This window comes from Ambystoma mexicanum, chromosome 10, assembly GCF_040938575.1.
Source record: "Ambystoma mexicanum isolate Mex_15411 chromosome 10, UKY_AmexF1_1, whole genome shotgun sequence".
In the NCBI taxonomy this organism is placed as follows: domain Eukaryota; kingdom Metazoa; phylum Chordata; class Amphibia; order Caudata; family Ambystomatidae; genus Ambystoma; species Ambystoma mexicanum.
Genome location: NC_090932.1, coordinates 311,948,122 through 311,971,311, shown reverse-complemented (window position 1 = coordinate 311,971,311; position 23,190 = coordinate 311,948,122). Strand labels below are relative to the sequence as shown.

Below are 23,190 nucleotides of genomic sequence, written 5' to 3'. Positions count from 1 at the left end.
AGATGGGTGTGACGTGTGGTAGGGTAATCATAAAGGGAATGGAAAGTGGTTTCACCATGATGCACAGAAACAGATTTTGTTACAGAAAATCAGGTCAATAGTATTTCCAACTATATGTGCTTTGTTCGATGAGGTCGCAGAGTGGAGCAAGGATACTGTTCAATATGGGGTTGTTATCTGGATGGGCACTAATTGGGTTGAATTTACCAAATAGATGTTGTATTGTGGGCCACTATCCTGATTTAAGCCATTAATAGTATTTAGATCAACCTTAGTGTATCAAATTCAGTGGAAATATTTCCTATTTTCAAAGTCTTCCTCAGGTTGTTATTGTACAATATCTCTGATAATCATACAAAAATATTTGGAACAGTGTTATTCAATAGACTATCTTTATGGACCAAGGAAAATAAAATGATGAATCCATGCCAGCTTTGATTTAAGAAAAAACAAGTACCGTCGATCAGTGCCTTACTCTGAATCCTTTCATTTGCAAAAGCAAAGGGATCAAGATAGAGAAGCTATAGCTTGCTTTCTTGAATTTAACCACAACTTTCTGAAAGATAAAACAGGTTTTGTCAAAATTTTGTCAATCTGAAGATCACAAGGACCTCTCTGCCTATATTTCGGCACTCTCAAGCAATAATGAGGCATGGGAAAGGTTTGGCAGAGAGGGGCAATTATCAAAATCTGAAATTAACAATTGGTGGTGGGGGTGAGCAGAGATGTCTTTTTGCCCCACTGAATTTCATCTTAATGTCTTGGACATAATACTGAGGTAGATGACATCCGATGTACCAAAAATTGGTGATCGTCCGACCCCTTTACTCCTGTTTGCGGATGACACATTGATCTTGGCTGAAACTTAAATGGCACTTGATAAGCTGCCTGGAACTTTCAGAAATGTTTGTTCCAACCTAGACATAAAAATGCATGCAAAAAGTCAGACATTTTTGTACTGGGCAGAAAGACCTAAACTAAACAGAGATTTTGCCTAAACAACACAAAAATTGAAAGAGTCCATGGCTTTGATGATCTAGGGGTATGATTTCCAGACAACAACAATTAGACAGCAGAGAAGAAAAAGGTGGCAGTGAATATACAGCAAACCTTGGGAGGCATGTTGACCTAGAGAAGTCGCTGCTTTTTGTCAACTAATGTAGTGCTAACTTTGTATAACTCCAAAGCAGTTTTGCCGACAACGTAAGGCAGTGAAATATGGGGCCAACATTGAACTGATGCCTTATCTATGGAAAAATCTTTTTTGATTTTTAAACTACTTGGGGTTGTTAAGCCTGCAAATAATGTGATGGCACATACTAAATTAAATACAATGTTCATTGATTTTCTGATTTTGGTAAGAACTCATAAACTTTGGCTCAAGATTTGGACAGGGGAAACAATAGTCTCTGCTGTGGCATGCCTTGTTTAGGCGCAGCCAATTTGGCACCTGCCGTTTTGGCTCTGTGCCTTCGGCGCAGCTCCCATCAGGCACGTCCTGTTGGCCGCGGCACAGAGACCTGTCCGCGCTGGGATATTACTGTTTGCTTAAATGTATTGTCACACTAAGCACTAATAATTGCAGCTTTGGGTGACAGTATATTTCAGCCAAACTCCACACGCTTAGTATATGTAACTGTAAGGATTCCATGTACCGAGCGGAAAGTCTTTGATTTAAGTATACTACTTTTAAATATATCACCATTAGCATTGCCATCCCAGCGCGGCCAGCTCCCCGCAACCTGTTGACTGCGGCCAACTGGGCACACCTGGATGCGGGCTGTGCCAAAGGTGCCGCAACGGCCGGTGCCTAATCTGCTGCACAAGAATGTCCGGCTTTGTGTTTGCTGATCCAATCCTTTTAGGTTAAACATCTCCTAGTTCAAGTTTATGATGTCCAGATTGGACTTCCAAGTGTAGGAAGAGAAGTTTAGTTCATAACTCCTGGTGAAATTGGTAAGTCATCTGCTGTTAGTATCAAAGAAGGTATCTCTTTGAGGTCTAGTGAGAGATGGATGAGAGATCTACAGAAGTAAATTTTTGTCCGTAATTTAGACATGACAAACTATTCCATCAACCTCTCCATTGTTGATTGCATACCTTTGACTCACGACAGAGTGTTATTTACTAGGTTATGTCTCAACCAATTGCATCTAGATGGTCAATGAAGCCAATCGAACAACGAGGACTATGCTATTGTGGTATGGGGTTCTAGAAAACTAGACCCCGTTTTCTCTTTTTTTTTTGCCTTTGGCATACTGCACTGAGGGGCAACAAAGTGGCAGGTTCCCCTTCTGAGAGCGTTAGAACCTAATGGCTATCCGGAAGCAGAAAGAAAACTGCTCGCCCTTACAGTTCTACAGGATCTGCAGTAACAAATCACATCTGTTAATATAGCTTTAAGGAGAAGATCTTTTTTTAACTCGGGCTTCTTCAGTTTATGCAATATTACATTTTTAAAATTAGATTTTTCTAAAGCTGTCATAGTGGAGTGATTATACTAACCATATCGAATGCTTTAGTTACTTTAATACATGCGTATGCTTTGTACAGAAAGCAATTTTAGTATTTTAATATGGTGCAAGGATATTTGTAACCAAAAGTGTTAGTCGTGATAATAGTGATAAAGTAATGACTGTTGTGCATTTAGGGAATTTATGTTTAATGTTTACAACCTTTTATGATGTTCAACAATGACTGTTACTGTTAGGGAAATGGCTGCCTTTCATATGAGCCGTAGCCTGAAAATAAACTATTTTATGTCTTTCATCATGGTAGATATTGGTGCAGGAGGGATCTGTGGAAGTTGTGATTGTGTGCTGAGGAGCAGTAAATGAGATGGATATATGTGGGTGTGATGATGGGGAGCAAGTGCGAAGGAGGGCTTAAATGATGTGTATGATGGGTTGATGGGGTTATTGAGTCGTTGAAATGATGGCAATGTCACCATCTGTTCTGTAGTGGATGAGGTAGTGCGTGGGGAGCACTTGGAAGATGATGTGTGGCAGGGATTCAGTCATGTCTCTAAAGGTGTGTGTGTGTGTGTGTGTGTATATGTGTATATATATATATATATATATATATATATATATTATAGTGGCAGGTGACAAAATTACTACTGCCCTAAGGAGTAAACGGATAATTGGTGTCTAAATGCCTATTCAGTCCCACACTACTACTAAAGCAGCAGTGATCACAATAATAAAGGTCAGACAGGCATACCTCCTTCGCTTCTTTTGGCAGCAGTAGCACTGTCCAAGGACAGACTATCTTCAGGAGGGGTGTGAGTGGATGAAGTTGTGTTATCCGATACTTCCAAGCAGTTGTCAAACATGACTCTCCATTACAACCATGACATGGGAGGCCACCGGGAGTAGCTATAGAAAACGGTGCAATGGTAATGACTTGTATCGTGGAGCAGGAAAGGGGTGAATATTGCCATAGTGCACGGAAGTTATGAGAAAAACTCTGACATTGCCGTTTTGCAGATTAATGAGGCATGATGGGAGCAGATGGTAGCGAATGGAGGTCAGGTTTCAGAGTCAGTGTCCCATTTCAGGTCTCATTGCCATTTATGGTACAATAAATAAAGTAATAAACATCTGCAATATGATTTATGAGACTCACAGGAACGATAGACCAACCTTTTTTCTAGAGAGACTAGTATGTACAGTCACAAGCGGAACTCCGGGAAAAGCTGCACTTAGCATCCATACCCCTTGCTTGCGTTCGCCTCTCCATCGCATGTGCAGATCGTTTGCTTCGCTTGTCAATTAGGTGCTGATCTCTGGTATTGGTGCCAGGTTGGTTGATCTAGAAGGGTTGACGAGCGGCACACTACAGCTAGTTTGTGGGTGTAACAAGGAGGTATGGACAGTGTTGGCCTTCCTGTTAACTTTAAATCCATAATATTCAGCTGTCTTGACAGATAATTTTTGTTTACTCATTTGTTTTACTAAAAACATAATACATTTTGCTTGTATCAATAATGTTATCATTTTCCGAGGTAATTTGTCTAGTTGTGTTTTTTATATTGTAATAATTATGTTGAATATTGAAGTGATTGATAGGCATGCTGAAGGCAATGAGGTGACCAACTGATGTAAACCATACCCAGCTGCAGTCATAGTCAGACATGTTACGAGTTTGTTGATATGGAATCAATCTCAGTAAAAGAATTCCTGCAGTTTTCTGCAGAGCTGAACTCGGAGTTTGGAGATAAAGTGTACTTTGGAACTACCAGTCTTTGGGCCAAGTTACACAAGGATCTTAACTCCATTAACCCTGCTGCTGCTCCCCAGCTCTGGCACACTAGTCCCTCCTTACGCCTCCCAGTATGCCTTCCATCTTTGGTCACTCCTGACTTGGCCAATGCTGGTCTTTCTTTGGGTTTCACTGTCTGCCTCCACCATTGTCCTCGTTATTCAACCATCCTCTAATATCCTCATTCTCCTTGAGTTCCTCTCACTCCTCACCCCCTTAAGTGACTAATGACCTGTAATCCGCTCCCCTTGTCCTTCCCATATCAAGACAGTTGAGTGAGACATACTTGTGGGCTGATGCAGACTTGTAAAGGATACAGAGGACAGAACAGGTTGCTGGGATTTGGGAATCCAATTTCAACTGTTTTTATTTCTCCCAGATCTGAAACTCCTGGATCGCCTGGACCTTCAGAACTTCCTAGCTGACAAACTCCAACTGGAGCTCCACAGAAATGACTTAAAGTAAGTTAGAGAATGGGATATGGGGAGAGAGAGTTTGTCTAATATAAGGGATATCGGCTGCCAGTAGTGTGTGAAGTCAAATTTTGTGAGAGTGAACAATGTAGTGGTCTGTTCTTTCAATGCCCCATTCATGAAAGACTGATTCTCAAAATGCTTTGCATCGTACACTGTGCGTTTTGGCTCAGAGGTCCAAAATTATTGACCAACTTAAATCAGCCGCGAATCCCTCAGATCTGTAACGGCAAGGGATCACTGGCTTGGTTCTACAAACAAGGCACACACATGGGAAAGACTCTGGCTAGCCTGGCCCACACCTTTCAAAAAACCTACTACTGCCTGTGAGCCATCAAGAAATACCCCCGATCCAGGAACGCTTAAATAACCTAACTCTTCCAGCAGGCTGTGGTTTTGCCAAAGTTAGAACCCCACTGAGCAGTTCTTGGGTATGACGTTATTTCAGCTGCAACTTATTGAATGCAGTAATCCACCATAGTCCCTGGAAGACACCCACTGGTCAAGCTCCAAACAGGCCATAATGCACGCAAGCCTGATCCCAGCAAGTTTCGACTCTTCAATGTCAATACATCTGGCTCCTCCGCCGCCTCCATGTCCGGAGGTGACTGGTTTTTGTGGCATGTTTGTAAATTACTAAGACAAAAATATATTGGGCAAAGGATGAGGTTGTGTAGTCCTAGGATGTAAAAGGAGATGGGACATTTAATGTAAGCAGATCTCATAAAAACATTTTTGTTATCATTTAATACCATATGGTGTGATAAAAAATTCCCAAGAGTCAAACTTGCAATTCATATTGCGCGTCAAATGTACTTCAATAAGAACAGCACTCCTATGCCTGAATTATTGACATTGTTCAGCTTGGATTTTTACTATTAAGAAGTGAACCATAGAACCTTGATAATCTGTAACCCCACATGCTACCCATATACACCTCTCCCTGGGGACAGATCAAATGCCATATTTAATGCAGTCGACTCATACAAAATGTCTGCCGAGTTATATAATTGGACAGTGCAATTGCATACTGGGTAAGGTATCCTTTCAACCAATATTACATAGACATGAAATACTGCCCGTCGGTACTGATTTATTAAAAAACATTCTTTTACCTGGCCCCATTCCCCTAGATCTTTTTTTTTTTTTATTAAATCGCTCGCCCATTCTGGAAACTTGCCCACACAGAGCATATTTCCAAATATAACAAATGCCTTTTCTGAAGCCATCCCAGCTCGCTCGGGTACTGTATTATTATAATTTTTAGTTCCAGTTTGCATTCAATACGAGTCCACTGTCCTTTGTCTGCACGTCATTTTGTATCTGCGTGAATCCTAGTCTGCGTATATATGACTCATCATGGGGAATATTTCCTTCACCATCAATCCTGAAGGAAAAATGTACTTCCTTGCTCTTCATTCATCATGAAATGTTGCATGTTTATTTATATCCCAATGCAGGGATATGGGGTCTGGAACAAGGGAACAGCTGCCTCCCTTAATCCTATGGGGTCTCTACCCTGGGATCCCTCTGGCTATGGGGAACCTGGGGCACTCGGAGCATGGCCCTACAGGGTCTACTGTTGACTACCCCTTGCCCATAGGCATGGGACTTCATCAATTCTCCCACTTTCCTCCTCGTGCCTCCCTCCCAGTGTGCTGGGACGGGTCATCTGTAGAGGTAACGTAGCCAGTTATTCCATCACCTCATTTGTCTGGGGTGGTCCTGTTGGTTCTAATGGACTGGGAACTTCTCCTTTGCATCCATTCCCCATTAGGCTTGGGGGACCCGGGGTCTGTAAAAAAGGACCAGTGTGTACTGTGAGCCTATCGGGTACCTGGGAGGAGATGGCAGGGTTAAGGTTCTCTATAGGCCCCTTTTGGGTATCCTGTGATCTCCCATGCCCTGGCCCCTCAAAACCTTTGCAGGTTTGCCACACCAACTAACCCGCAGTTGAATCTTTTGGTACTCCTCTTTGGTCTCCACCTACCCCTGGACGGAGTTCTCCTTCTTCTCCTTATTTTGGCCATCTTTTGGACCAGGTCTTCAGCCTCTGTCGGGCTATAGCTTCTGCTTTCTCTTGGGAAAAGCTTCACCTTCTATTAGTGTGGGGCCTTCTACTTGTGTGGCTTCAGCTTCCTCACGAGTTCTGCTCTCCTTTTTCGTCACTTTTCCATGCCCAATGCCCCTTCACCCTTCCCATGGCTTCTTCAAGCACATGGTACTCTGCCCTCTACATATCTTCTGCCCATGGGCTAGTGCTGTAAGTCATTCTCTTTCCTTCTTCTGCCCTTCCAGAGGCCTTCGTTGGGCACGTATGTTTTCTGTGGTCCAGTTGCCTAAATCCGTAGAATCCCTTTACGTGGGGCTGGGCTTTGCTGGAGGACTCCTTTTGAGTTCCCTACATTGGGTGGACCGGAATGGCATCTGGTGACTTTTTTTTTTCTCTGGTGGGAGTCCCTGAACTGGATATCGAGTTAGCACAGTTGACCGAGTGGTTTCCCTTAGTTGTGCCCCTTCATGCATTCAGGGTACCACTTCCTTCTGGATCAGGACCCTCTTCTCCAGGCAAACTAAAACTGCCGCTCCTGGGCGATATGTTCTCACTGGCTGCAAAAATCTCCTCTGAGATGTCTCAGGATCTGATGAGGTACTTTCTCTGGGACACGAAACAGAAACTGGAGCAAAATCATGAATTTGTAAAAGGTTTCTTTGTGAACTGTTATTGTGTTCCCTATCATCACCCTCACTGAAGAACACCCTATCCATCTGTGGTGTTCTGACCCTAGAATGTGCTGGGGTACCGCCTATCTAACAGAATAGAGAGAGAAGTAAACTTACCCTGATACTAAAATGAGAACCATGTGTTGTTAAAATCAATCTGTGCACCAGTCCCATAACTGAAAAGGTGGTGGAGTAGTTCACGTGGGAGTATTCAGTGAAGGGTATACTGCCATGTCATTTATTAACCCTCCGCCAAGTGTGTTCAACCATCCATGAAAAAGTGAGGTTTAAAAAAACCATAAGAGTGTATGAGCACTCTTTGAATTAAGAAAATCCTTTGCATCTATTACGTGGATTGTTAAGATATGTCAGTGATACGTGGACTATTTATCATGTTTTCACCTAGTAATCACCGCAATGTCAATTCCTTTATGTTTGCGGTATTTATTTGTCAATGAATCTAAGTAATGCTTAAACCAATCTGGTTTCATATAGACACTGGTAATTCTTGGTTGTTGCTTTCAAACAATTGTCTCACGTGACTTGGAGACGTTTGTATAGTTATGAGTCGACCGGTTTCGATGATCTACTGTTTTAGTCATCTTCATCAGGACCAATTCTTAGTTGCTCTTATTAGTTGTCCATCCGTTAAGTGCAGAGGGGCACCCAGCCCAACCTAGGGGATAAAGTAAAAAAAATGACCTGTTTAGAAATGTTTTTTTTGGCAACGCATTCTTGCTAATGGCGCAATTGCTTGACGTTATCTGTTGTTCAAAGACATTTCTATGTGTCCTACCCCCCCCTCTACTCCCATGCCTGCTGCGCACACACCATAGCCTGGAAAAACCTCTGGCCTAATGCGGGCATCCCGAGGAAGTCTAAGTTCTAGGATGCCCTTTAGCCTTTTCTTAGTTAGCCAAATCAATCTGTTACCTTATCAGCGCCGTGTCCATGTCCCAATGCAATAGTTTTCAGAGTTGGTCAGAGTCTGACACCGTCTGGTTGGTTGTGGGTCCAATTGTGTCCACACGAACTGTGAGGAAGCAATAACCCATCTGTGTTAGTTACCAGCCAAATACGGGACTGTATATAAACTATTTGGCAGCTGATGCTTGTTTTAATAGCTCTCAAATGTGTGTGAAGATAATGTTTTATCTTGTCTATCCACGGCTCCAACATCTCTATGTCAAATATGCATGATTTGACAACTACAATTTGCTTGAATGTTTCGAACCGCATGCTCCAATGGCGCTTTAGATGTATTGGCATTGAATTCCTTCTCTGTGGAAAGCCCATCGGGCCCGTGTCCATGTGGCCACTAGTTGGGTTTCCTATCTTGAGATTAGCATTCAGTCGCCCGTGTTGAGGCGCATTTCCATAATACGTGCATTCTTCTAAGTTTAAAAGCATGAAATGAGATGAAGCAGATCCGCTCGCTCAGTTGGTAGCCAAGCTTGGCGCAGGGCATAGTATTATTCCCTATATTCTGGACACCTTTTCGAGCACATCCATGCTACTAGTCCCCTGCCCAACGTAGCGGGCGCAATGCCCATGTCCGTATGGTGTCTTTCATTGAATCGAATTGAGTCAGGCCTGTGGGCTCTGACCTGTTCTGCGTCTGTATAGTGGCGTGCTTTGCAGCGAGGCTCCTAGCAATGAATCGTACGCAGTACGTTTGTTCGAGGAGGTTACCAGGGCAAACAGCCCTTTCTTTTATAGACCTCTAGGCTGCGTGGGCAAGCTATTCGTGTGGGCCTTATAGCAGCCATCTTTGTATGGTTATGTGAGATTATTATATTTAGTGTAAATAAGACCATATTGTCCGTTCGATTTTATGCTCAGAGAGCGGGATATAATCACTATCTGAGTCATTGCATCGCCTAATATGCTGGATCGTGGTCTACTGTTACCCATCATAGACGGCACCCTTTGAGCTGGATTGGCTGTCGATGTGGTATTGTAACCCGTGCCGCTCTCTCAGTGGGTTTTATTATAGTTATGGGTGTGATATTGCAACCCGTGCCGCTCTCTGTTTTATTATAATTGCATATTCTGTGTGGTTTACCCTGTTGGTCACTGGGTTTGGATGCTGTGTTTGATGTCATTGGTAGTAACTTTTTTGGACACTATGGGTCTCAGAGACTGCGTACTGGCAGCATTAAGGCCCGTGTAGGACGTTTATGCTAGGCTGATTTCTTTTGTGGGGTATAGCTACGTTCTAACAGGTTGTTGAGGTGTTCATGGAGAATTGTTCATATGTGTGCAGCTAGGCCGAAATTGATCGAGGGGTATGGCTGTGCTCTATTGTTTGTTGGTGTGAAGTGGAGAGTGAGCATATTGGTAGGAGAGGTGAGTGTCTGGAGTAGATGAAAGGACCCCACTGTTCCTGGTTACTTTCTGGGTCTGGATGATCTGGCAGTGATCGTCCTTATGTTTCACGGTAGCGGTACTCTTCGGTAGATTCACAGGTTGGACTGGAGTAAGTTATGATTTGCACGGTCACAGGGTCATTAATCTTAGGCTCAGCACTATATGTCAGGGAGCCCATTTTCCGGGTCCCTGATTGTGGTTTATGGTTGGTTACAGGGTAGGTCTTGACAGAACACTGGTTATAGGTCTGGCTAAATCTTGCAGCAAGGTAGCACTACTGAGGCAGTTGTGCTAAAGGAGAAGATGGACAGAGGCCCTGTAGAGCGCAGATGTTTTGGTGCCTTGGGAGGGTTCGTATCTTAGTTATGTAGTCGGGCGAGATAGGGAGTGAATGGGTATGATCAACTTGATGGCACGAGGGGCTGCTAGGCCTGTCTAGTAGTTTTGGGAAGTTGAGAGTTGGCAGATTCATATCCTAGAGCCTGCAGGACACTAAGGCTGCCAACTGTGGCCTCACAGTTCATAAATTCGCCTTGATGTCTTATTGGTCGGTTTCTTTGGTCCCACGAAGTAATTGAGAAGTTACTTGTGACCCATGCCCTTCTCCTCAAACAGAAAAGTGTTACATTAAGTTAAGTATATTACTGTGTGCCCCATCCTCCCGGTTAGGTTACTTGTATCCACTGAATGAGTGTGACACCAATCACATTAACTCATAAAATCCGTCTTTTTTACAAAGTCTGAAGAGGTGATCGATCTTTTGCTGAATATGTTACCGTAGGAGATTCTGGAAATGGACACTATTCTACGTTTAGCAAGAGTTAGTGTGAAGAGCGGTTTAAAGGTGAAGGCAAGGTCGGATTGGCACCTCGGCCCATGGCCGGGCCCAAATCATCCCAGGGGCGTGGTGGCCGGTTTCTGCCCATGCCTGGGCCGATTTACAAACAAAAAAAATCCTTTTTTTTAAAGAAAAAAAAAACAACTGCATAATTCATCAAAGCAAAGTAACATGTTACCTTGCTTTGATGATTGATTTGCATGCATGATGTTTGCATCATGAATTATGATGCTTGCATCATTCACATGCTGCTGCAGCATGCAAAGTTGAGGGGACAGGGCTGCCGCCGGGTTTGGGATAGGGATTCCACAGGCTAAGGGTAGGGAGAGGATGAAAAGGATAAGGCTATGCAGTGGCACGGTGGTAGGAGAATATTAGAAGAGAAGATCCTTACCTTGGTAGGTAGACCCAGGCAGACACAGAGGGGTGCTGCTGCAGGAAGCAGGTGGTGTCTCTTTTCTTTGTAGTTGCTTCTCTGGAGTACCCCCAAAGAGCTTTGGCATCCTCTGTTCATCAGGGTGTTGGCCCAAGCCCACTTTTTGGCCTACAGTAGGGGCCAGCTTGAAGTCGCACACTGGAACTGCAATTTGCTGCTTTTGTTCTTGCTTGCAGATGCCTGGGCTGGGCACCCTAAGGAAACTCGATGGGAGGATCCGGGATGGGGGGGCGGGGAGGTCCAGGGGGGAGCCGGCTTGTGTCATTTGACCCTCTGGGAGCCAATGAGAATGTCCAATATGTCTTCCACTAAGTCAAGGAAGCTCTTGCAGGAAGAGAGTAGCTTTGTTTCTGCTGCAGAACCTCAGGTGGTGTTCAGGCCTTCTGGAAGGGCGAAATGAAGCAATAGTATTTAGGTAACCTCATGCAGGCTGAGCGGGGGAGGGCATACAGAGGTTCATGAACTGGGCACTTTCTTTGATACTGAGCAAGTGCAGTGGGTTTAATGCTGGAGTGGTGGGGACCCTGCATTTTAGGCTTAATACCATGTGTGCTACCTTATTTTGGTCCAGCTAAATTTGACAGACATTTTCGGTACTTGAGTATATAGGCTGTTAAAATAATCTAAATGCAACAGTAACAGTGCCATCACCATATAAATACTGTACTTCTTCAAGTCAAAGAGAAGGCGGATTTTCCAGATCATGCGTCTCTGAACTTCGATGTTCTGAATAATATGTCTAGGATCACCCCCGGATGGTATGCTTATTCATGTTGGGCTTGCTACCCTTGGTGGTTGCCACTTTGAACTGAAGTGTAGACGGGAGGTTGTTCCAAATGATCAGGATTTCTTTCTCATCACTGTTTACATTGTTGAGGCAGTGCTGTTTGAGAGTTTTCTATTTGATTAGTCGAGAGTGAAAGTTAGTCGATTGTCATCGACATACAGTTGGAAAGTATCTCTAACAAACGTAAGAAATGTGTACCAAAGCCATTACACAGCTGATGAGACATAGAACAGGTAATACAGCAATATAGAATACTACAGAGCACTTACACAAGACCTCAAACTTTCAGAATAACTGTCCTTGGTCCAAACTGCCAACCACAGACGAAGAGCAAACCAATACAGACAGAGTTCCCAATGACTGGAGATAGATATTGTGAGACATGGACCCAAATGATGAGCCCAGGGTAGTCAGTACGTGGCAACGGTTTAACCTGGGAAGACGCAGCTGCTGAGCGACCACTTCCTTGCACTGAACCACATCAAGACATGTGGGACACTTTCCCCTTATGTTCTGGTGAAAATAACGGATTACTTAGAGAAAAGGATCATTGGTGAAATACTGGAACCGCTTTCAAGGCAATGAAGTATGTCTTTGCACCTTCCAGAGGAGACAAAAGGAAAAGTACTATTACTCGGGAAGTGGCATGCAGAGAATGTCTGTATCATTGTATGTATTCAGTTAATTTGCTATTTCAAAGGTGGGTGCTGTATTTTTTTGAAGGATGCAAGAACAAGAACCTTCACCCATTTTGTGATCGGGGGACAAAGACGTGTTTCCTTCATTTATCCATTAAAATGGAGCCCTGCATTTAGAACTCCAGTGAGACTCCACAATACAAAATTATTGACTGGTAATCCTAGATACACCTGTGCCTTGTAAGCGCATGGTCTTCGTGAGACTCCAGGTTGGGCGTTTGTGGTAGATATGACCCAATCTACCCAGATGCATGAATGGGTGTCTGGGATTCACAGTTGAATACACATCCTGTATTTGCCCAGAAAGCCTCTCTAGTTGAGTAGCTGCCAAACGTTTGATTGGGTCAGTGTGCCAGAATGGATCTCGGGTGTGCATCCTGCCCCCAAGATCTGTATAGGACTTGAAGTTATCTACATCATATCTTTTTTTTTTTTTTTAAGTGATCGGACTTGTCAATTAGCAAGTGCAAGAAAGACTTACCCAAGAAGAAAAAGGCTCTGCTCCTGCACGTCTCAATCTGACAGTGAATTACTGCTCGGACCTCTGCATTCCAGAGGCACTCCTGGACTAGGTAGAATACCACTGGTGCTTCCTCCCATTGACTCCACAGACACAGTTGAGTTACCGACCTCCAGGACTCGGTCTTATCAGAATATCACTTGCAAGCCACCTCTGGTGCACTGATTCTCCTGCACCAATTTCCAGCATTAAGTTCTTCTTTGTTTAGTCCGTCAATGTTGTGCATGGTACTTGCAACGTCCTTCTTGGCCAGGGGCCACCACAAGCAATTAGGTGCAATCTAGTTTGGGAGTGACTTGTGCAAACTCTGCCACTAGTTTGACAGCGCAGTTTACCATACCTCACAGTACTATTGTCTCTGTACCATTGAAAATCATTGAGTTTTCTACGTTTCCCAAAACTCTAACCCGAAACCCTCTTTAGGGACACAAGTCTGGACCCTTATATTTTCCAAGTGACATGAACGGAAGTCACAACCGCCAAGATTCTAGTCCTACATTACTCCATCTCATTTATGCTAAATCCTATGCATAAGGTTTATATGTATACATATCGCGTGTGGCCATTCCCTTGTTGTTCTTTATTGTATGTTACCTGTACCTTTTCCCCACCTTGCTCTTGTCTTGAGAGCAAATTTCCTTGATTGCCACGCTTGCCCCTTTCCCCCACCTGCTCCCATCTTGAGCAAATATTTTGGCTGGTCTGCCACGCTTGCCCCTTTCCCCCCACCTGCTCCCATCTTGAGCAAATATTTTGGCTGGTCTGCCACGCTTGCCCCTTTCCCCCCACCTGCTCCCATCTTGAGCAAATATTTTGGTTGGTCTGCCACGCTTGCCCCTTTCCCCCCACCTGCTCCCATCTTGAGCAAATATTTTGGTTGGTCTGCCACGCTTGCCCCTTTCCCCCCACCTGCTCCCATCTTGAGCAAATATTTTGGTTGGTCTGCCACGCTTGCCCCTTTCCCCCCACCTGCTCCCATCTTGAGCAAATATTTTGGTTGGTCTGCCACGCTTGCCCCTTTCCCCCCACCTGCTCCCATCTTGAGCAAATATTTTGGCTGGTCTGCCATGCTTGTCCCTGGGAGATTTAGGCAATAAACGGAGAAGCCCTGCAACTGAGGTGGGGATTGGTCTTGCCCACTCACTGGCACAGGGCTGCGGGTGTATGGGTATGTTGTAGAGCGACCAGATTTTAAGGAAAGAAAAAAGATAGCTGTAAATCGAGATAGATTAGGTCCCGCAGGTTTGAATTTAGTTGTTTGTACAATAGGAAAACCAAGTTGGAAATGAAATCCGTGGGCAGCTTGAAGAAGTGTGGGTTATTTTGACACGCACTAAATTTGGGAAATGGCAAACCGTACTGATGCATTAATTCAAGGCGCTAGTTGTAGCAATGGAGAAAAAAATCCAAGATATATTACAAGTATGGAACGTGAAAATGCACAACTCGAGCACAATCATTTTTACAGGTGCTTCTAATAAAGCGGGGCCACCTATAGAAATAATTCCGTTGGACAGGAGGGGGCGCGCATCATCCAGAATATGCTGTCAACCAAAGCACTGCGTTTTTCCATGCTTCGTTTAAGCAAGCGTAAATATCCCTGCACCCTGCGGGCGCGCCTAGAAAGCACTTGCACTCAAGCGCTGTGCCGAAACGGCTGGCGGCAAACTCTCCGGTTTCGTCGGACAACATTTTAATATAATTTCTCATCCAATTCTTAAGAGAGCCTGCCGTGGAGAGGTTCTTTGCACTCAGTAGTGTGGCATAGTATAACAGAGTTGTGCGAACCATGTGGTGACTGGCTGGAGCCCTACTGGTCTTTAACTTGCAAGACACTCGAGCCATATCCTGCTCCTTGCCAGGGGCGGAGCCAGCTTCACATTTGGGGTGGGGGGGGAATTGGCGGCGGGTTGGATGGTAGTTTTGAAAACTGTTAGTGAGATGGTACATTAAACCTGTTGTGCCACTGATTAGCCCTCCTCCACCCCCAAACCCCACCACTTCCTCCCGCCCCCTCCCCAAGCCCAGGAGGCAGAGTAGATATTACACTTTCCTTTGGCCCATTAGATGCATCTTTCGCCTTGACTCACCTGGGGCGTAGCCATGATTCTGCAGCAAGTGGGGACTGGAGCTAATGTAGTAGGGCCTACACTAAGAAGAGCCTGCGGAAGGAAGGGCACTTGTTCTGCCCCCCAGCCAAATGCACAGGAGTGACAGAGAGTAATAAGGGAGGGAGAGCCAATCAAGAGGTGGTTGTCCCTTTGAGTAAAGTTTTTAAATAATGGGTTAAAATAGTGCATTTTCAGTACACTTTCTGTGATAAATTAGGTTAAAAAGCCACACAGTTTACAATCGGCTTTGCAGAGTAAGACCTAAAAAGTCTATTACATGCCAAGCCACCAACAATGTACAGGAGCATTTTCAAACGCATACTCATAATGCCTTTGCCCTCTATATGCCAGCACGTTACAAGTGTAAAAAAGCATTTTCATATTGATTGTGCTCACACATGTCCAGTCTGGTGCACCTATATATGCCACCATTCCCACAAACGAAAATACTCATGTTTGCTTTGTCCATGATGCCAATAAGGATACTATAACAAAGCATGTTTATGCTGGTTCTGGCAATACATGCCAGTATCCCCATGTAAGAAAATACTCCTGTTGGCTTTGCCTTAATGCCAATGAAAAACAGCCATGCCACAGTAAGAAAACATATTGTGGCTGGCTACACAAATCCCCCACTCCCCATATAAGGACTCCAATCAAGTTGTATTTTCTCCCTAACAACAGTAAAAAAAACATTGCTTTGCAGGCTGCACAAATGCCCCCATCCCAATGTAAGAATACTTATTTTGCCTTTTGGCCTCAACACCAGTAATAAACCGCAAGGCCACAATAAGAAAACATGCTCTTGATGGCTAGCCAGTAAGATAGCTCAGTAGGTTGAGCGTATGCCGTTGTAGTCTGAGTGTGATTCGCAGGTTAAAATCCTGACCAGTCCAACTCCGCCTTTCATACTTCAAAGTGACCTCCCTGATCTCTGCCCTCCTCTACAGACCTTGTACTATGATATTGTTTTTGCACCTTGTTACCTCTCTCTTACTGTGTACTGTACTGTTTTCCCTGCTCACCAAGTTGTATAAGCGCTGTGATACTTGCGGGTTTGAGTGCTGTCGATAACTACAATAAATAAAGCTCATTTAATGAGTGCATACTTCGGTTGGGTGATACTTTTTATGTGAAAATGTTCTCTGTACAGCGCTTGGCCGAAAGCGCTATATAAATATATCATTACACAAATCCCCCCATATAAGAACACTTAGGTTGCACTCATCATTTTATATTCCCCCATGTAAGAATATTTATGTTGCCTTTGACCTTAACACCAGTAAAATAAAAAGCCAAGTCAAAATAAGGAAACATGAGCTCCCCATGTAAGAACACTCATCATGTTGCCTTTGACCTTAATGCGAGTACAACATTCCATGCCACAGTAAGACCCAGCCAGGCCAGCCCCACTGCAGTATTAGGTCCACCAGCCCCACTCTAACCTCACATCACATAAAAACACACCAGTTGGCCTTCCTTTGCCCCAAAACGGCAGTAAAACATGCCATGCTCTTGTCAAAAAATGTTCATATTCATGCTCCAATACCCCTACCCAGGTCCCAGCGTGCATTCACAGAGGTATAGACACATTCACCCACCCGTCACGCACTGACACAGCTGATCTGTCATTCACTGGAGCATCCATAACATTTATACAGTGCGCCCATTAACATGCGCAGTCACACCCATGTACACCATTCACACTTCATTCATTCATAGGTATGCACTTGCAGACACCTCCTAGTATACAAACATACACCCTCGCATGCATACACGCAGGCATTCGTACATGATGCATACAAGCAGTCCCTGCATGCACACAAATACACTTTTTTTTTTAGTTAATGGTAATTATTGAAAGCATGGGCCATGCAAAAGCTGAGCCAGCAATTAAGCCTTTTAGCTGCAACATGGGGGAGGGAGGTCTACTGATATCCCTATGGCAGGTTTTTTTGTCCTCGTCCTCATCCTTCACTTCAATGCCCGTTTTCTCATCTCAGAGAGCATTGTATTTGCTTAAGTAAATACACTGCTCTCAGAGGTGAGAAATGTGACAGGTTCTAGCGTAACAGCAGAGTGATGCCTGCTGCGTCAACATGGGGGGGCTTTAGCCCTCCCGAGCCCATGCCTGGCTCTACCCCTGCTACTTGCACGGCACAAGGAAAAGTCTTGCCAGTCCATGGGCGGGCATTTTCTTCTACCGTTTTGGTGTTGTGGTGGGTCAGAATAAGGAGTCGGACACAAGGAGGTCATGTTACATTGGTTTTTAATGAAATTAAATGGTAAAGGCCTATCTCTCGTTACTACTAGAGGGATCACCCTACCCATCTAAATTAACTAAAGGTGCTTGTCTACTGTCAGGAAGTCAAAAGTAATAGTCTGCAGTCTCAAACCTACCTCTACCTGACCCTTACACTAATAAGAACAACTCAATATAGTCCAAAAGAATGTCTCTTCTCCTCGTCGTTCTTCAAAAGAGACTTCCTTTTTCTTTGTTCTTTGGAGTCTTATCTCTTTGTATGGTTAATGTACAGATGTCTTTGTTTTTAATATAATATAGATTTTCTAAAATTATTTGGTCTGCTAGTCTCTTGATATTTGCTTCATGAGTTTGTGTAGTTCTTCCCATATGCCTATGGTTTTTCTACTCTCCTTCTTACAAGCTTTATGATGGTATTTCTTGGGCTATATCTCAGCTGTCTTTCACTTATATATTGCTTATATCCTTGTGGTTCAATCTTTCCACTATTTCATGTTGCCTTGTTCAAATCACTAATTCCCCCCTCTGGGCTCCTTCACACTTTATTGTGTATTTTAAGGCCCTGTTCACTTGTCAGTCTTACTTCTTCCTGTCTCCGTCTCTGGAGATTCCCCCTTCTTCCCAGGGTATTTCTTTCCACTTTTTATCTATTTCCCAACCATTGTTGTCTGTCTCACTCTGTATGTCTTTGTCACTTCTCCAATGTTCATTTACTGTTTGACTTTCCAAGTTACGATTTCAAAGAATATTGTGAAAGTTGGGAATCCTTCAATGATTTATTTGGGTAAAGTGTAAGTTTATTGATTTGGCTAATAACAGGGTTAGGGTGGGAGTGAGTGCTGTCGTGTTGTTGTGTTTATGTGTGTGCATATGTTTTGTGTATCTTTAATATATGTTTTGGATTTAGGGTGGGAATTCTGGATGAGGTTTCTTTGCTATGTAGTTCATATCTTGTATTTTATGAATTGTTGGAATATTGTTACTTTTGTGATTCTCATTATTGTAGTTATTGTTATATTTAAATAAAGATGATAAAAAAAAATAAACGATTTCGAAGAGTCCTTTCCCTTCCCACTACTTTGCTTCAGCAGCCTCCCACTGCTCCTGTTCTCCCTGGTACCTTTTTCCGTCCAGGAGAATATCACAGGGCTCAGCACTTCTTCCGGAACTCGGCTTCTCTCTTTCGCGGCTCAGTCTCGCGCTTTGTTGTAGCAGGCCCTCCCGGGGGTGAGCACACCCTGGGGTACTTTGATTACTTGTTGGCACTTCTCGGTGCATGCAGTGGAATCTCTCTTGTTCCGGCTCACTCTCTGGAACATGGATTCTTGATTTTCAAAGGCCGTCTGGTACAGACAGTGCGTCCAACAGCTGGCGTTTCAGCATCGTTGGATGGGCCTTTCGCCCACCTGCTGTCAATGTGGTCACTCCACCACCTTGTACGGGATGCAGCTTCCCGTACCAGCAACAGTTCTCCCCTTGACGGATTTCCGGCGTGTCTCTGACTTCCTGCTTCTCCTGAAGTCTCAGGTCCCTCTGCTTCGTTCTGCTCCACCTCTGCAAAGTATCACCACGTCAGGGGGCTTCCGCTGCATGTCCTGCTCTCTTGTCGCATGATTCATTCGTCCCAGTTGTATTTCCTTTTTCTCTGTATTGTGGTTTTATTTCCAGATTGTCAGTAGTCCAGCATAATGACAGAGTAGTCTTTACAGCAGGCAGACCCATATAGGCAGATAGAGCATTGGCTTTAGGGAGTTCCTCATCATAAAGGGAGTCCTTGTCCCATAAGGGAGGGGGTCACTCCGATTGAGGCCCAACTTGCCCTTACCCATAGGAAGGATCTTGCGGAGCAGGCTCACCTCCATAGCCTCAAAATGGGAGGTTCCCCCTTGTGGAGAAGGGACTAATATCCCTGAGTCGTCAGTGTTTCACATATTAAGGTATTAAGAGAGAAATCCAGATTTACATGTGTGGATATCAGCTGGGCTTAAAGCAGCACTCTTCTAAGATTTGGCTCTGTTAGCATCTGACCAAGGAACAGGCCCGGCGGAAGCTGTGAGGGTGCCCATTTCAACATGATGCTTTGCCCCACCTCCTCTCCCGTGAATCCATTGTAATGGAGACAAAGAAATACAACCAGGGGTTAATAGCTGCCGATCTTATCATGAGACGGCCAGACAAAAGGGTGATGATACATTACGGGGCCCATTATGAGTTTGGCAGTATACGGTAAAAGTGGCACTAACAGAATTACTGCCACTTTTACCATACTGCCAAATAAGGGATTGGCGCTAATTCCGCCTGCAGAGTTAGCCCCAGCAGAATTACTGCTGCCGGAATTGCTGCCAAAATCTGGTGGAATTAGCATCAGCGCCAATTTCACCGGGCAGAATTACCACCAAGGTGCAAAACTGTATTTCTGCCATATCACAACATCACCGAAAATGGGCAGTAATTCTGCCGAAAACACAGTGCAGTTACCTCGACCTAGATGATGGAGGTAAATGCATACAGGTGATGAAAAACAAGTCACAGGTGCACCCAATTCACTCTGAAAGGCTACATAAGGTCTGCACCTGACCCAAACACACTTTCCAACACCATGCTGCCACTAGCTGTCGCTAACTGGGACATGAAGCTCCTCGTGCTCCACATTGAACTGCAGAGGCAGGAACAGCAGCACAAGGCACATAGAGGAGGAGATGCCATGCAATGCGAGCGCACGTTCCGGGGTCTGGCCCTCACCCTGGACAATAACGGATAGTCAGCTGATTACCCTATATCAGCTGAACAGAGAGACTATTGTAGACCTACTCTCACTGATCCATGATGACATACAGAGCAGGATTAACGTACGATCTGCCTTACCCGAGCTTCTGTCCTTCATTTCCTTGCAACTGGCACCTACCAGCACACAGTGGGCATGCTACATGCCATATCTCGGCCCACATTTTCATTTGTGCTTGGGCAGGCGCTGGAAGCACTCCTGCACCATGCCTCCCGGCACAAAGGTATGTTTCTACGCAGCTGGCTAATGTTATTGCCAATCTGGAATGCGCCCATGTGGCATTGCTCGCCCCGAGTCATAAGAGGCATACCGCAACAGCAAGCAATATCACTCTATGAATGACCAGATCACCTTTGATGCTCAGGATCACACCCTGCTCTGCCCACTTCCCTGCTTCCACACACAATTATGTGGTCCTGCGGAACAGCACACAGCCTACATACATGGAGAGAGCCACAGAGGCCAACGAACATGGATACTCAGTGAGTACAAGTTCCTTCACACAAACTAATCTCCCAGCACAAGTGAAATGCTATGTGAAGGGAGGAAGCGGGGGGCATTCCCACAACTGATTTATTATTATTATTTTTATTTTTTTTATTTACTGAGTGCGGACCTAGCTTTGAGAAGCAAAAGAACACTTTAGAGAGGTATACAACATGACAGATATACAATGGAACACTTTTTAGCGGTAGTAAAGATGCAAAACAGAGCACTTTTCAGAGTTGACAGAACAGAACTACATTGGGGTATGCTACAGAGGGATAAAGGGTGGCGGGTAGGAGAGGGGCGGACAGCATTCTAGCGGTGACGTGAGGGCCTGGGTGTTGAGGAGGAGAGACTCTTTGAAGAGGTGGGTCTAGAGTTGTTTTTTCAATTGTAGGTGTGTGGGGGCGAGTCTGATACTGCCAGGCACAAGTTTCCATTTTATAGGCTATTTAATGATAAGTTATTTATAACGCGCTTAATACCCAGAGGTTTCTAAGCGCTGACCCGGGGGTCGAACCTGTGTCGCTCCGTGTCGTTTTGATTCCAAGACGAGCACGTTGGCGCTGAGGTATCCTCCCGGGACAAGACATGGTCCCGGGGCGTAGGCAGAGAAGGCTTGTTTTCTGGCCCTTTCCTTTTTGCAGCAGGGGATTTGAAGTCTGCACGTATCCTGGCTTCTGGGGTTGCGCTGTCTGCCGGATATGCTGCGTTTCTCTGTGCGGTAACTGGCTGACTTTAGGGCGACTGCCTTTTAGATGATGCAGCAAAACTTGAAGGTGATTTGTGCATTTATGGGAGCCAGTGAAGGTCAATGAGGGCCTGGGTGATGTGATTGTATCTGCGTAGACCCTTGATGAGGCGTGCAGCCGCGTGTAGGACACTTTTCATGAGCACAAGGGAGAACGACGGGAGGCCTTTGAGGGGGGCATTGCCCCCTTCCACGTGGCATAGGGCCAGTGCTACAACGGTGGATCTAAAGATGTCCGGAAGGAGGAAGGTGTTGACTTCTACAGAAGGGAGAGCTGATATCAAGCTGAGTTTTCTTAGCTAAGTGTGTCTTGAAGGAGAGGTGTTTGTTGATATGAAACCCGAGGGACTTGGTGCACGAGGTGAGCTCAGGTGTGAAGTGTGAGGGTGTAGGAGTAAGACCCGGACACAAGGGTATGTGCTGATTGGTAAAGGGCCTCATTAGTTTTGCCCATGTGGTATAAGTGGTGTTAATACCACCACTGGCACTTTTACTGCACCAGCAATACAGTTTGCCGGTGGGGGGGCATTGATTTACCTCCAGCCAAGAGCTGGAGGTAATTCTTGCCCCCACTGGCAAAGAATGCCAGAATTCGAGCAATCTCCTATTCCTATTACCCATTCCTATGGGACTCCATGAAATGGGTAATTACTTACCTTCTGGCACTCAAAATATGCCGGTAAGTCCGGCAGACCGAGTGCCGGATATGGTAAGTCCGTTTTGATGGTATCGCGCCATACCACCAAACTTGCTATGACCCCCCCCCCCAAAGACTTTTATTAATAACAGAAATGGGGGAAGTTGGAGGAAATCCTAACTAACTCTACCTCTCAGAGGGGTTTCCCTGCCTCAACAAAACTAGCTAATGAAACTGTCTGTGTCAGATTGTCCAAAGTAAAGTTCTCTGTGCCGTGTCCAAATCCTAATCTATCCCTCACAAGCTAAACGCAACATAAGGTGAAAAGGGAAATGTCTTTTGGCCGTCCGTCTACAGCCCAGCTTTGTAGTTCAAAACAAAAGTTCCAAAAAGTTGTAGACAAGCAAGTAAAAGGTCCAAAATACTCAAGGCGTTGATTCCCTTTGGCCGGAGTCTTTCTAACTTTATCCAGAATTGTGTCTCTGTCACTAATAGTCAGGATAGGTCCTTATCTTTACTCGGCAGGCCCGACTCCCAGGCTGGGCGCCAAGGAAGGATGGCCTGTACACCTTTTCTAAGCTATCTTGAGGGTTCCAGACCCTTTGTGAGCTGATCCATCTCCCATGTACTGCGACGATGTAGAATAGCCTGGCTTACTCGCCCAAGCTGTGTTGAAGGTCCCTGACCCTTTCTCAGCAGACCCGGCTCCCAAGTACTGCGATGAGGAAGAATAGCCTGGTTCTCTCTCCTAAGCTGTGTTGAGGGTACCTGACCCAGTTCCTTGGTACTGCAACGAGGAAGAATAGTTTGGTTCTCTCTCCCAAGCTGTGCTGGTCTTACTCTCAATTGCGGTGGGTCCCTGAACCTGTTCTCGGTACTCCCTCCTTGGTCCACCTTCCTGCCAAGTAGGGTACTCAACATTCTCTTTCTCACCATTCTTGCTCTCTCTCTGTCTTCGCTTTCACCCACAGCATTGGTTTGCTCTTCTACCAAGATCTCTGTCACTTATATGTGTAAGCCTTGTATTCCTCTTTATTACTGTACGGGG

General features: G+C 44.9%; 1 protein-coding gene across 2 annotated transcripts in view; it reads left to right on the top strand.

Moving 5' to 3' along the window:
- LOC138491399 (autophagy-related protein 16-like) overlaps positions 1–23,190 on the top strand; it is a 159,680-nt gene that overhangs the window by 11,993 nt on the left and 124,497 nt on the right. For both annotated transcript variants that reach the window (XM_069617906.1, XM_069617905.1), the window contains exon 2: positions 4,643–4,724. In XM_069617906.1, the coding sequence (XP_069474007.1) occupies positions 4,643–4,724 (82 nt within the window). The remainder of the gene's footprint in view (positions 1–4,642; positions 4,725–23,190) is intronic.